Below are 15,245 nucleotides of genomic sequence, written 5' to 3'. Positions count from 1 at the left end.
AGGTTTTTTAAATGCTAATTCCTAACTATGCCTACAGAGATAGGACATGTGAAGAAAGAAGAAAAAATGCACAGAAAGAAAAAAAAGAAATGCAGAAAGAAGCAACAGAAGTCCTCAAAGACGAAGAAAAGTGCAGGAAGAAGGATAACGTGCAGAAAGAACAAAAAGAAGAGCAGAAAGAAGCCTTGTTGCAAAATCATCCTGTACCCTCAACTTTTTCAGACGGATACTGGTGGTAATTGAGTCTGACTAACCAGTCCTAGAGCCAGTGCTATGTTAAAAGACACTTCGAATACAGTGAAAACACCTACATACACTAGGGAACATTATGCGTTGGGGTCCCCCTGTGATTAGCATGACCTCCTCTGTAAGCCCCTAGTATATAATAGGGCAGGGGGATTAAAACTACCTCTTAAAACCGGCCACAGGGTGTTTTTGCACACGTTAACTCAGGCCCCGTCCCCTCCCTTCACCACTGTGTAAACACGCCCTGTGTCCGTTTTTAGTTGGGAGATTAAGGTCATTTGAATCCTGAGGGTCCCTAGGGTCCAACTAGCCCACTAGGTACCTCCAGTAAGTACCACAGAGCTGCGTTGCAGAGAGGTGTAAAAAGTGGCACGGCCTGGACCACCTCTCTGCAATGCAGCTCAGTGGCGCTTACTGGAAGCACTTGGTGGGCTAGTTGGCCCCCAGGGGCCCTCAGTATTGAAGGAAAATTATATCCCCAATTTAAAACGTGCCATAGTGCGTGTTTGCACACGTCACCTCAGGCCCCGTCCCCTCCCTTCACCACTGTGTAAACGCGCCCTGTGGCTGTTCTAAGTTGAGAGATTAAGTCCCCCTGAATCCTAAGGGTCCCTAGGGTCAAACTAGACCACTAGGTACCTCCAGTAAGCGCCACAGAGCTGCGTTGCAGAGAGGTGTAAAAAGGGGCTTGTCCTCAGAACACCTGTCTGCAGCGCAGCTCCCTGGTGCATACTGGAGATGCCTGTTGGGCTAGTTGGCCCTCAGGGACCCTCAGTATTGAAGAGGAATTAATTCCCCAACTTACAACTCGCCAGGGGGCGCGTTTGCAGAGTGCTGCAAGGAGGGGGCGTGGCCTCCGGCACGATGCCAGCCTTTTATTTATTTTAATTTTTTAAGAAGGGGGGCTGTGTTTCACCTTCTTATTCTAATTTATTGGCCCTGATGACCCCATCCCCCAGGGCCTGTCTCCTAATTATATTTTTTTGACCCCAATCCCCAGGGCCGGCCTGTTTTTTATTATTTTTAAAAAATATATATTTATAGACACACCTAGGACATGCTGGACAAACCGTACGTACCTATCACCATGACGATTTGCGTGATATTCATTAAAAGGCGACTATGCATACAATGAATCCACGTGGAATGTATTTACACCACTAGTGAAGCTCTGACATGTCTGATGCCCTACCGTGCCTAATCACGGTAGACACCCTTGTCGTTTATTTATACAAACATGGGTAGCTATTGACGGGCACATTTAATACACATGCACACCAAGCCATTCAAAGGGGATTCGACAAATTCGACTAACTATGCAAGAAACCCCCCTCACGGTTAATAAAACACACATCCACTGCCGGATGTGTAATACTTTTTATTTTACTCTCTGGAAAGGGGACGAACATCACTTGAGAGTCACAGCGCGCTCCTGGCAGAGCCCAATGCTGTGTTACACCCACCATTGCCTGCTGAGTGCCACACACCTGTGTTGTATTCCACTAGCTAGTGCATATGCTATGACACTCTCTAGCCCATGTGCACTGTAACACCACCCCGTGAATGTCATGCCACACTTGTCTTCGCACGGGTTATATTGCCCCATCTAACGTGCCTTCCTCGATGCCTATGTTATAATGCACAGTGCTATGCCATACATATTACAATCTGGGATCCATATCTTTGTCACAGTGCATATGCAACGTTACACTCCCCAGCACATATTTTATATTACAACTTTAGAGACTAGTTAGGGTACACAACACTGCCCTGTGCATATTACACTCCAAGGCACATATCGCATAGCACGCTCCAGTGCCTGTGCTATCTCGCGCTCTCCAATGAATCTGTCATTGCGCACAATGTATTGCATATTATATTTCACGCCCGGTTCATCTTATATCACACTTTTTGGTGCATAGTTTATACCATACACTATATCTAGTTTTCATTTTCAATCATGCTCTCAGGACTATGTTCTATATAACACTGTGTTCACCTACCCTTTTCACGGGCATTACATTTTGCGATAGGGGTGGAGAGTCAGGGGGTGTTTCTGCCAAGTGAGCCCGGAGTCAGTCACAAACGTCCTCTTCTTCCTGAATAAAAGTGAGATTATGCTGCATACTTGTTCATATTTTAAGTAGTTCGCACAGACACACATTTTAAAAACAATAAAGTTCCTAATACCCGCCTTCTCTGAACAGTTAGCTTGCTGCCCCATCCCCCTCCTCCCTATCCTCTGTTGTGTGAATCCATGGACTAGCCTCCTCCCTCCTGCCATGCATGGTCTGATGTGCTGCCACTGCCCTCAATTTAGTATGATGTACCAGTCCACTCCTGCCCTCCATTGCCCAATTCTATGCCCCATCATTGACCTCCTGCTTAAACTCTGTGCTTAGCTTGCTGCCCCTATTCTCCTTCCCCCTGCCCTCCGATGTCTTTGTATATGCCCCTGCTCCATCCTTTTTGCCCACCATGTTCCATGGACCTGCCACTCCTATCTACTCTGAGTGTTCTGTTGAGCTGCCACTCCCCTCCCACCTGCCTAGCATTGTCAGATGACTGTAACCTGTCCCTGCCACCTCCACATGCCATGACCCTATCCTCTTCCTCCTGTCCTACATGGTCCATTGTACTGCCACACCCTTCTGCCCTCCCTGGTCTGTTGTGCTGCAACTGCTCCTCCTGCCTGCCCCGTGCGGTCTGTTGTGAGGCCCCTTCCCCTGAAGTTTCTTGTCTGTGCACAGGTCCTGACCCTCCCTTCTATCCTCCATCGTCCTTTGTGCATGCCCCTGCACCCTCCTTCTTGCCCATCATAGTCATTGTGCTACCACTAACCCTCCCACTTGCCATGCATGGTCTTCTGTGCTGCCATGGCCCCTCCCACCTTCCCTGTGTGGTCAGTTAGCTGCCCCTGAACCCCCTCCCACCTTCCCTCCATGGTCTGTGTGTATGCCATCACAGTCTCACTGTTGCTCTTCATGGTGTCTTGCTTCTAGTGCCCATCCTGCCTGACCTCCATGGCTATCTTGCTGCTCCTGCCCTGCCCCCTTGCCCCCAGCCCTCTGTTTACATGTGCAGACCCCTACTCCCTCCCTCCTGGCTTGTCTGTTCCATTGTAATGCCCCTGACCCATCCCTCCTGCCCTTTATGGTCTGTTATGCTGCAGGTTTCTGTCCTGTCTTTCCATTATGGTCCTGCCTCTTGCCCCTCTGTTCTCTGTTGTCCATGTGCATGGTCCTGTCCCCTCCCTCTTGCTTTCTATAGATTGTTGTGCTGCACTCCCGTCCTGCATGCCCTGTGTGGTGTATTGTGCTGCTGCAAACCCTGATGCCTGCCCTGCAGGGTCAGTTTGGTGCACCTCTCCATGTCCCTCCTGTCCTCTGTTATCCAAGTCCATGTCCCCACCCCATTTCCTTCCATGATCCAATGTACCATACTTGCGAACATTTTGAACTTGGTAAGAGGGAGATTTTGAAAAAAAACTGGGGTATTGATTTTTCCCTTTGAGTTACATTGAAAAAGAGGAGATTGTAGACAGGAGACAGATAAAATAAAGCCCATTTGAGCTTGATTTGATTTGATAAAAAATGTATATCGCGCAAAACAATGACCCAAAGGTATCAAGGCGCCTAAGAATACGATCAGTAATTGAAACAAACATCCTTACATATAGGCCTGCCGAAAGAGGCAAGTTTTAAGCGCGCTACGGAACTTCTGTAGGGAGGGCAAAGATCTGAGGTCAAGAGGAAGATCATTCCACCATTTGGGGGCCAGAGTGGAAAAGGCTTAAAAACATTGGACGTTTCCTGACTGAATCGGGTCTGTTGGCATGCATGGTTGTACTACCATTGCCTCTTCTTTCTGCCCACAATGGTCTATTACATTGCCACAGCCTCTCTTGCAAGTCCTGTATTATTGGTTTGTTGCCCCTGCCCCCCTTTCCACTGCCCTCCATAGTCTGTTGTGCTGCCACGGCCCTTCCTGCCTGCTCAGTGTGGTTAAATTGTTGCCTTTGCACCCTCCTACCTGCCTTCAATTTTCAGAGTCCGTGCCCCTGGCCTCTGCCTCTCAACAGTATCCTAATGAACAACTAGATTGCTAACATTCTATATTTATTACAAAAGTGTGCAACGCCTGACGTCATCTTGATGTAATCAAAACTGTAATACCTAGAGCATTTTCTTTAGAAATTACATATATGAGAGGGTCTTATTGGCATCAAAATTATTGTTAGTGCTCTAAAAGACTAAAATAAGGACATATTTTCTGAGTTTTCAAATAGCGAGAAAGCACTTTTAAATTATTTGTTACCTTTGTTTTTTTATCCAGTTGACCACTTGATTAAATGTTGCACTTAGGGGAGAGGATGTGGTGTTACTTCCAGAACTGCAGACTTTGCAACTGGGGAACCAGGTTGGAGTTTCTGCTTCAGCTCGACATTCTGTGATTCTGGTCAAATCACTTAGTCTCCCCATGTCTACAACCAAAATGAATTTGTTCTTGTGTGATGTAACCAATGCTCATGTGAAGCACTCAATACCTGACAAGTCTGCACTATATAACACTGCAAAAACACAAAATAATAAGTGTTTTGCACACTTCTGTCATTGGGCTATATTTGGGCTACATCTGGGGGATTTTGGGCTACATTTGGGCTCTTTTGTCTCCGGTGGCCATCTTGGGAGATTTATTTGTTATGAAGTTTCCTAATTTTCTCATGTACTGCAGTCTCCTCAGTAGGAAATGCTTTCAGTTTTTTACTTTGATTCCATCATGAAGGTATTCAGATATGTCACACATTTGCCATAAATTCTGAATGTTAGCACTCTAGTTGCTCATTAGATCACTGTAGTAAAACTACTGTTCACCATGGAAGTCTGCTCCTGGTATTAAAAGTGCATGTTTCAGTCTGCATGTCAGAATTTTTTAATGAAATAGAAGAGGATTAAAAGTGCATGTTTCAGTCTGCATGTCAGAATTTTTTAATGAAATAGAAGAGGATTTGAGAAGTCACTCAAAATGTGCCCTCATTTTCTTTCTTCAGCATTAATCATAATTTCTATGGCAAAAGGAACCCCCTCATTGTGTTCCTTTTTAAATTAAATGTTTTAAGTGTTACCAGTTTATTCCAAGCAAGATGGCTTCAGGTGTGCCATACGTTTATCATAAGTAGGACTGTTAGCGCTCTAGTTGTTCTTTGGAACACTCTGGGAAGCTGCAGTAGAACACAAAGGAATCAACTGACAGTCTCTGCCCTTGTTGGATGTACATGTTTTACTGAGAATGTCAGACTTCATTCTCACATGACTGAGAAAGATAATGTGAATTTACAGAAAATAAGCTCTGTGGGAAAAGCATGAGAAAATATTTTTCTCTCCATCATGATATCCCAGCAGAAGGCTTTTTCACATGGTGAAATCACCAAAGAACATACCACAATTCCTAAAATGAGTATGGTACCATCAACAAATGATTTATAATGTAACTAAAGTCTTAAAACCTTCTATTAACTGCAATGCTTTTTAATGAGGTGCTATCATGTATATTGGTCCCAAGATGGCTGCCAACACTTCTTGGATGAAGTGCTGACAGCCAATCAGATCTCAGGATGAGATGTGTGGTTAGGCTCCGCCCACATATATATATGATTTTACTTTTGATTTTCTCAGGAACTACTGAACAGATTGACACCAGACCTGCAAAAGGCACATCCCTGACCTGAGGACTACTTCTCTGCCAAATTTCAAGTGATTCTGTTCAGCCGTTCGGGCTGTACCTTGGACTAAAGGTCCCTATGGAAAATTGCATGGGGGAAAACGTGTTTTGGGACCCCCTTTTTTCTCAGCCCCCGCTTGACGAATCCCCCCGAGACTTTCAGAGTAGGAGCGGAGCAGAGCGCCCCACCTATTTTGAAAATTTCGCGAGGATTCGTCAACCGGCGCCAAAGTTATTCCAAATAGAATGTTGCGGATTTCCTATGGAAACACGGTCCTAACTATAACTATCTACTGGCGACCGCCAGTAGATTTTATATATATATATATATATATATATAATATATTCATCTTCAAAACGCCCAAAAGCTTCAGGCAGCACTCGACAGCTAATTTCGCCTGCTGGCTAACTTTCAAGGAAAAACCGGCTTCTGCATCCCAGGTAAAAATTTTCTTTATTGCGCCTACGCGTTTCGAGGCAACAGCCTCTTAATCATGGCAGCTGGAAAAATGTTACACAGAGTTCCTCCTTGCTTACACCTTTTTATACTGCCCCCAGTGGGCCCGCTTTAAGTGAAATATATTTAGCGATGTAAGCTGGGACATGTAGTCCGAGAAAGTGATTAATTACCCTCAGTGGGTTCCGTGTCTCATTCAGATTTCTTCAGCATTGTCTTAGTTCAAAAGCCCTCAGTGGGCCCCACGATGTCAGGCAGGTTTCAGTAATTCCATATTAGCTGTGCTGTACGCAGATAGGCAAAGTTCCAAATTGCGCAGCCTCTCACCTTCAGAGATGGTGCTGACCTGCATGGCAGGGCAGCCGTGTCTTAAATATCATCTTCAAAACGCCCAAAAGCTTCAGGCAGCACTCAACAGCTAATTTCGCCTGCTGGCTAACTTTCAAGGAAAAACCGGCTTCTGCATCCCAGGTAAAAATGTTCTTTATTGCGCCTACGCGTTTCGAGGCAACAGCCTCTTAATCATGGCAGCTGGAAAAAAAGGAGCGGAGCAGAGCGCCCCACCTATTGAAAATTTTGCGAGGATTCGTCAACCGGCGCCAAAGTTATTCCAAATAGAATGTTGCGGATTTCCTATGGAAACACGGTCCTAACTAGAACTATCTACTGGCGACCGCCAGTAGATAATAAATATATATATATATATGTTAGTTGGATCATGTTAGAGTATTGCACTTGGATGACAGCCTCACTAATATATGTCCATCAAAAGATTACAAAGGCCCCCATTCTTACTCTCTCTTCCCATATCCGCTTTCTCTCCTTCCTTGGATGTTTCAATGTCTCACTGATCTTTGATCTTTCCAGAATCAAAGAGCCCTTTTTGAAGAGCCCATAAACGCCTTGGTCTGCCTTCCTCCAGTGCGAGTCAAACCCAGCTCTTAGGAATGTAGCCATTCAAAAATCTGTCTGAGGGAAGGGGCTCTTGCCTACCTCAAGACCCTTGGCTTCCAATATGGTTCACACTACTGATCGTTGCTGAAAGATACTGTCCCCATCGCTCTCATACTAAACTCTGTGGTCCAGGCAGTAGCCCTTTACCACTTATGAAGGTAGCACATGGGACACCCCTTCCAGTTCAACAAGACTGCAATTCATGACACACGTAGGTCATGGTGGACAGGCATGATCAGTGTTCACCCATGACTATTAATCAGCTACAGGAATCCAGATATCTTTGCAGGTCATGCACTTGGGGTAGAGGTGCACCTTTGACACCATGCAAGGAACGTTTCCAGCCCAGTACACATATCATCCTTACATCCCCAACAACCAACTTCCTGGACCCATTGAAAAGCTCAACACTCAAATGGACGCATAGTACTCTAACAATTACTACTTAGGGGTGTTTAATAGCCCATAGAACATCATCAAAAAACCCCTACTCATAAGTTGAAGAAAATATGCACTTGTTACGACTCAACTCCAATACCCAATCAAGGAAACTTCCTCAGTAAAATCATTTTGCTACCATACTCCTCTTACTGAATGACTCACTAGAGCTAGTTTGGTGAGCTTGTCTAGCTGTTCCCTTCATCATTCTTCAAGTAGAAACCCAAAGGAAGCCACAGTGAATCTAGATGAGAGCACTAAAGAACATTCCATTTCAGAAACTGACAGAAGAACTCAGGAACATTGCCTACACCAACAAAATGCCAAAATACCCTGATCCCATTGCTAACCTCTTCCCTCCTCTCTCGCAAACTGAATTTGTGCTCCTTAGCTGTAACAACTGTCTCTTTAGAATCTCTACACTCTCTAGGGTTTCCATCACACTAGTTATTTGTACCAATTCACTGGGCTTTTTCATGGACCAACATCTCAACCTAACATGCCACATTGTCATGATCCTTCTCTTTTTAGCTCCACCTTCTGTGAAAGCTAAAACTGTACATTTCTCACTTAAAATTCATATCAACAGTTCAGCCCTGCCCTGAGCCATGGAGGAAATGCAATCTTGACAGGCAATCCTAAATCCACTCTGGCACATCTAAAGTAGTATTGCATGCAGCTGCTCTTGTAGTCATGGGAGCCAGAAAATACCCCCCCCCCCCCCCGCCCCAGTCTAAGACACCTCTACTGGCTTCACTGAAAGCATCAGTTGACTTCTAGAATGATTGCTTAACCAATAAAGCGTTCTTTACTGGCCAACTGCCCAAATGATAAACTACAACTTGCCAGAAGCCTCAAAGTCTAGGAACAGTGGCAGACTAGTCCTCTAAATCCAGATTTTAGAAAAAGAGACCTCCAAACTGACATTTTTGTGCACAGCCCCTAGGCTTTGGACATCTATCCCTGATCATGAGACTGAATCGGAATCTTCTGTTCTTCTGCATGGGTCCTAAAATCCACCGCTTCAAAATGTATCGGTCTATAAGCATTAACATTGCCTCTTTTCCATCCGCAATGTAAGTTCAATGTATCATTTCCTAGTTCTAAGTAAAGCATTCCACCCCCCCCCCCCTCTCAAGTGGCTATGTCCATGCTACATAAATACTTCTAATATATTATAAATAAAATACTACACTTTTCTGTAGCGGTATTTTCAATGGTTTTGTTATGCCTTACCAACTGCATTTGTGAGTCTATACCTAAGTTTTCATTGTTCACATTCAAGGAGCTTAATTTTCATAATGTAACATTTTCAAGCCTTTAGTCTAATTGCGTAGTTAAAAATTCACTTTTATGACATATGCCCTAACACCTAAATTTTGAGTCTGACCTAGTTGGAGCTATGTTTTCTGGTGAAGTTATTAAATTCAAGTTAGACGCTTTCAGTAAAATGTTCTGCAGTTTTTATCCACTCAGATGCTCAATTGGGGTTTAAAATCAAACAGATCAGTAAACTAGCACATGCTCAGAGAAATCTGCTTGGAGGGAGAGGGATGAATCTCCCTTGTTTGGTAAGAAATGTCCCCATTGCGGTGGAGGAGAAAGGTCTATGCAAGCTGTAAGGTAATTGGCTGGAAATGTATTTGCTAAACTATCAAAACAAGTCTTTTAGGACCTCAACATTCCCCCCCCCCCCCCCCCCCCACTGCTGCCTATTGCATTCCACTGGCCAGTGTCCTAAAGTTACACGGATAGCGGAGTGCCCCAAAATGTTTCATGTAACATAACTTGTACATTTCCTTCCAGACAACGTCATATATGGGTCACCAAAAGTTACCTTGGCAATAAGTGTCTTGGTTGTATTCTAAGTTTGAAGCACTGCATAAATAAACTTACTGGCCTTTTCTCCCTTTACCAACAGAGCCTCGAGTCTGGCGACCCACAGAAACCACATCAGAGGGCCCAACGTTCACCTTCATCCATATCTAGGACCATGGCAGCAGCAAATGGATTTGAGGATCTCAAGGAAGCTGTCACTTGTTCAATTTGTTTGGAATATATCAGGGATCCGGTGACGATAGATTGTGGACATAATTTCTGCCGTTCTTGCATCACTTTGTGCTGGGCAGGAAAAAATGGAAATTTACACTGCCCCGAGTGCAGACTAGTATCTCAAGGCAAAGCGCTTCGCTCCAACTGGCAACTCCGAAGCATTGTTGAATTGCTACAACAACAGGAGGAGAATATGTGTAATAAACATAAGATGCCACTGCAGTTGTTCTGTGAGAAAGAAGAGGAATTGATTTGTTTAGTGTGCCGGGAGTCCAAGGAACATAAAACCCACTGTGTGAGTCCAATAGAGGAGGCTGCCCAAAACTACAAGGTATGTTCTTGGGCTCATGTGTCCAACACAAGACACTGTAGAAGATTACAAGGCACGTTTCTGGGAAATAGGTTTGGCGGTCGTCTGGTCAATTGGGAATACCTGGTTTTGAAACTCTTTGGAAAACGGGGCATCCATTTTATTTTCGCAAACTGTAGTTGATTGTTGTCCCCACAGTTCTCTGCAGTTTAGGGGCGCGTAGTACATTTGGCCATTGTTCACTGGGTTCATCCTGTCTGGTACTACTGAATGTTTCTGATTCTCAGAGACTAAGCAACACGCTGTCACTTTACATTCACTTTGCACTTGTTGGTAGTATCGCACATTGGTAGTCTCTTCGCTAGGATCACAGACTTGTGTGCTGGGCTTGCATTATATTTTGGAGGTGTATCACTTTCTACTTGAACGGAACCTTTTTTGTCTTTCCTCTGTGTGGTTGGAGTACACTGCAGCTTTCAGTATGGTAAATGTTCAAATTTTGTTTTCAGTGAGGGTCCAACATAGGTGCTAGCCTGTCAGATCCATGGCTGATTACATTTCACATCGGATGCAGTTGTACGCTATTAATTCTGGGACTGATTGGATGCCTCTATGCTTTTGTCTTTAACTAAAACCTGTTTACTCCAAGGCTGTGGCCCTATATCAGAACTACTATATGCAAAAGCTATTCTGAAACCTGTGCCACAGCTAACCCGCGCAGTGTACTACTTTCGACTGCACACAGTTGTAGGGGGTAGACTGCAGAGCCTCACTGATGCCAGGGGCCTGTCCAATGTCATCAGCCAGCCTTTGGATGTGCACAGCACAGGGTGGGGCACAAGATGTGACCTCTAGTCGGTCCCTGCAACCTACCTTTGTGGGCATATAACATCCATAATGGATAGCCTTTGTCTGCAGTGGCAATGAGACCAATGGTCTCCAAGTTGTACACTGGACTGCTGGTCTCCTGCACTGGCTCCACTTTGGCTCCTCTGCCATGCGCTTGACCTCCAGCACCAATGCTCTACTCCATATAGCTCCAGGTCACACTTCCTGCAACAACCCTTTTAACTCTGGGGTGAGATTGTGGCGTCGCTATATCGACGACGTCTTTTTAATCTGGCATAACAATGAGACCACGCTCCACCATTTCCTGCATTGGCTAAACAATAACTGCCTGGGCCTACAGTTTACACTTTCTGTAGATCAGTCCTCGATTCCCTTTCTTGACTTTACCATTCCAATGGCGAACTTTTGACCAAACAAAACATAAAACCCACTGAACGCAACACATTGCTGAGGTATGAGAGTAACCATCCTAGGGCCCTGCGGGACTCTCTACCTTATTCCCAATATCTACGTATCAGACGCAATTGTTACTCTAAGGAAGACTACTTCCTAGAGGCCTCCGTTCTTTCAAACAAATTGAAAGCTCGTGGCTATCCAAAGCACCTGGTTCGGACTGCCCAAAAACGCGCTTGGTACTGCCACAGAGAAGTCTTGCTCTCACCCAAACCTAAGAGCGACACTAAGAGAATAGTTTGTGTCAAGAACTTCTCTGTAATCTCCAACTCAATTCGCAAATCTATCCTTAAACATTGGCCTACACTCAACGTAGGTACCCTGGACATGGAACGGCCTATGTTTGCCTTTCGCAAGAATCGCGACTTAAAAGACCATTTAGTACGAGCTGCGATTCCCAAAACACCTCCACTCACACTAGATGCACATTGGGGTCTTACACCTTTGATAGGCCATGCTAAATGTGGAAATTGTAATGTGATTGTACTATGGAAGGTAAAACTTTTTCTTTTGGCGACACTGTTATTAAATCCAATGGTTTTTCTAACTGTAATACATGTAACGTGATCTACTTGATTCAATGCCCCTGCAATAAGAACTACATTGGACAAACTACTCAAAAAATCAAAACACGGATTGGACGGATTGGACAACATCGCAGCAGGATCCGATGCAACGTCCAAAATGCACCACTGGTCGAACACTTTATTCGTGCTGGCCATAAGGATAATGAAATCAAATGGACTGTATTGAAAATCGTGAAGCTACCTCCAAGAGGCGCAGACCTAACTCAGATCCTGAACAAAGAGGAACTCAAGCTCATTATCCGTCTGGATACAATAAGAAATGGTCTTAACAGAAGTGAGGACTGGATGTCCTTAATTTAGAACCTTGCTTCTGAATCCTTTTTAGTTTTATTTTTATGTTTATTGCCAAGTTTGCCCTGGAATTCTTAACATGCCTTATTTATTGTCCATTGTTTACTGTTATTCGCCAGTATAACCTGCTACCTATCATTCATCACTTTAACCGGTTCTCATACCTTGCAATTTCCCACTGACCTAACATGGCTGCCTGCTATTCCTTCACCTCACTCGCAGCTGCACTACGTTCACGTCATGAAGCGTGCATGATCACGTGCCTAACACCGCCCCTGAGCTACGTACACACGAGCTCCCTTTTCACCAGCGATTCAGCTCGTCCTCTGCACGAAGGTAAGAATATTCCTTGCTCCGCACAGGTAGCGCCCGCATACTTGCTACTCCCTTCCTCACCTCCCCTATCTTAGGCCACCCTTGTGATCGGCAAGCGACCCGACTACGCGGACGCCAAGATCTTCCAAATCACCGGCGCCGCAAAATTATTAACTGACTGGCAGTTATGCATCCACCCCGGTAGAACGATTAGGTGAGTTTCAGACCTCGCAGCGCATGCCCCGGCTTCCATGGCTACATCCCCTAGTCTTATTCGACCTGCTCTCCTCCCTAGGCCACTCCTGTGATCGGCAAGCGGCCCAACTACCACACGGACGCTGAGGTCCACCTTGTGAGCGTCTGTCAATTAATTACATCCAAACTCATCGAACTGTCAGTTGTACCCCTGGTGTACGATTAGGTGAGTTATAGACCCCGCAGCACATGCCCCGGCCTCCTTGATCACTGCCGGGTCTAACCCGACCCCTTCCTTTGTAGCAGTCCCCATCTCGGACAGCCCTCCGTCTCCCTCTGCGCATTCATTATCACGGTGAGTGTTCTTTGCGCCGCATGTTCACGTCACGGTAGGAACACTCGGGAATCATACTCCTTCGGTCCACTTAATCGGGACCCTATCTGCATCCTAGCCACCCCAGCACTAGTTCACTGGCACCAGCGCCTGGAACCCGTTCTCTCAGCCTTGCATTCCAATTCTCTCACATCCTTAGGCTATCATCACGTCTCACTATGCTTCTTTTTATCGCCGAGTATTTTCACTCCTCTCACCTTCACTATTCCGCGAATGGGAGCGTTTTTGTCACCTTTTCGAATTACAATTGTTAACTTGTAACCGTTACTGAACACATCTGTGGTTTATTAACGAATCTAGGAGACCATGGCCTCCCTCCAGCCTTGAGTATAGAATTAAATGGTATATTCTTCATGTTATGACTAGTACAATCTGACCCTTTGGTTATCCTATGACACTGTGTGTTGTAAATTTCTCTTATGTATGCCGAGACCTTAATGGTTTTTCCTGCCTCCCTCCCCGTTCTTTCCAATTCTTCACAGGCAGTGCGCTCTCAGGCTTGTCATTGTACAGTCCTGATGATTATCTATGTATCCCTTAATAGATCGAAACGTTGTAGACCTGCTGAACAACATGCACGTTAAACACATATGTTAAAAGTTGTGCATTACTGTTCACTTTCTAAATAGCTTGCCCCTTTACTTCTATCGGCGTTAAGCTTGTTTGTTTAGCCTGAAAAATGTCTTTGTAATTTGTGATTTTCTCTAAATGTTTTGTATGTCGAAGGACACAGGATTGTGTCCCGCTTTATTCTACTTCTTGTAAATTCCAATTATCACGGTTTAAATAAAATTACATGTCCGGCTGGACATTTCGAATTAATATAGTACTGATTCTGGTCTATATTTATTGCTCTTACACCAAAGTAATTTTTTGAAGGACCAATTGTTTTTTGAATAAATGCGCTTGACCTCCAGCACCAATGCTCTACTCCATATAGCTTCAGGTCACACTTCCTGCAACATGGTAGGCCTGGCGTCACATTTACAGGCTACATTTGGATTCCGTAGTGGCCATAGTCGAGTCAGCAGTGATTAAAGCCATGGAGGAGATAAGATGGTCCCTTGCTCAGGGAGGCAGAGCAGCCATTATCTTCCTAGATCTAGCAGCCACCTCTGATACGGTCAATCATCGGCTGCTGATAGATCGACTGGCCTAGATTGGCGTCAGCGGGACAGCCTGGGACCTGCTATAATAGTTTCTTCTGGAACAAAAACTGTCTGTGATGTTAGGTGTGTTTTATGTCCCAGCCTTTCTCGCTTCCCTGCATGGTCCCCTAGGGGTCCTCTCTTAGCCTGACCCTGTTTGATGCGTTACCCCTTTTAGCTGAAGTAATTGGATCACATGGCTTCTCTCTTACACTCTATGCTGACAACACTCAAATCGTAGTCGCTTTGGCCGGGGAATGGAAATTATATAGGAAATAGATTTGATGTTTGCATGGTGGCAGTGAGCCCCTGGATGAGTAGGAATTGTCTGAAAGTAAACGCAGGAATTAGGCTCTGCGGTCTCCGGTTAGCAAGGCCTGGAATTTAGGGGTAGTAATTGATAAGCTCACGTTTATTGATAGTCAATGCAGTGCCATCCTTCATTTCATACTGTAAGGACCATAAAAAAGATTCTAGCGTTTATCCCGCAAGATCTTCAAAGCAGTCAGTTAGTACTTGCAAAGAGACTACAGTAATAGACTATTCAAATTTGCCTTAGTACTTACTAAATAGGTTGCACACTCTCTGAAATGCCGCAGCACGGCTATTATTAAAGATCCCCAAACATCAGTCTGTGTCACAATCGATCAGGCATTTACACTGGTTGTGAGTATGACAGAGAATTACTTTCAAGGCTTTATGTACCATCTACAAAGCATTACATAAAGTCCAGTGTTTCATAAAAACTGGCTACAACTGGTATGTCCCAGGTAGAGCAGTACGGTCCGCAACAGCTAAATGTGCGATAGTCCCCAGGTTTAGAAGATCTTCCTGG

General features: G+C 44.8%; 1 protein-coding gene across 2 annotated transcripts in view; it reads left to right on the top strand.

The window, feature by feature from the left end:
* LOC146833562 (E3 ubiquitin-protein ligase TRIM39-like) overlaps positions 1-15,245 on the top strand; it is a 218,777-nt gene that overhangs the window by 14,139 nt on the left and 189,393 nt on the right. For both annotated transcript variants that reach the window (XM_085601416.1, XM_085601417.1), the window contains exon 2: positions 9,738-10,199. In XM_085601416.1, the coding sequence (XP_085457542.1) occupies positions 9,810-10,199 (390 nt within the window). In that variant the 5' untranslated portion in view covers positions 9,738-9,809. The remainder of the gene's footprint in view (positions 1-9,737; positions 10,200-15,245) is intronic.

This window comes from Triturus cristatus, chromosome 4_2, assembly GCF_964204655.1.
Source record: "Triturus cristatus chromosome 4_2, aTriCri1.1, whole genome shotgun sequence".
Taxonomy (NCBI): domain Eukaryota; kingdom Metazoa; phylum Chordata; class Amphibia; order Caudata; family Salamandridae; genus Triturus; species Triturus cristatus.
This window is presented reverse-complemented; position numbering and strand designations above follow the sequence as displayed.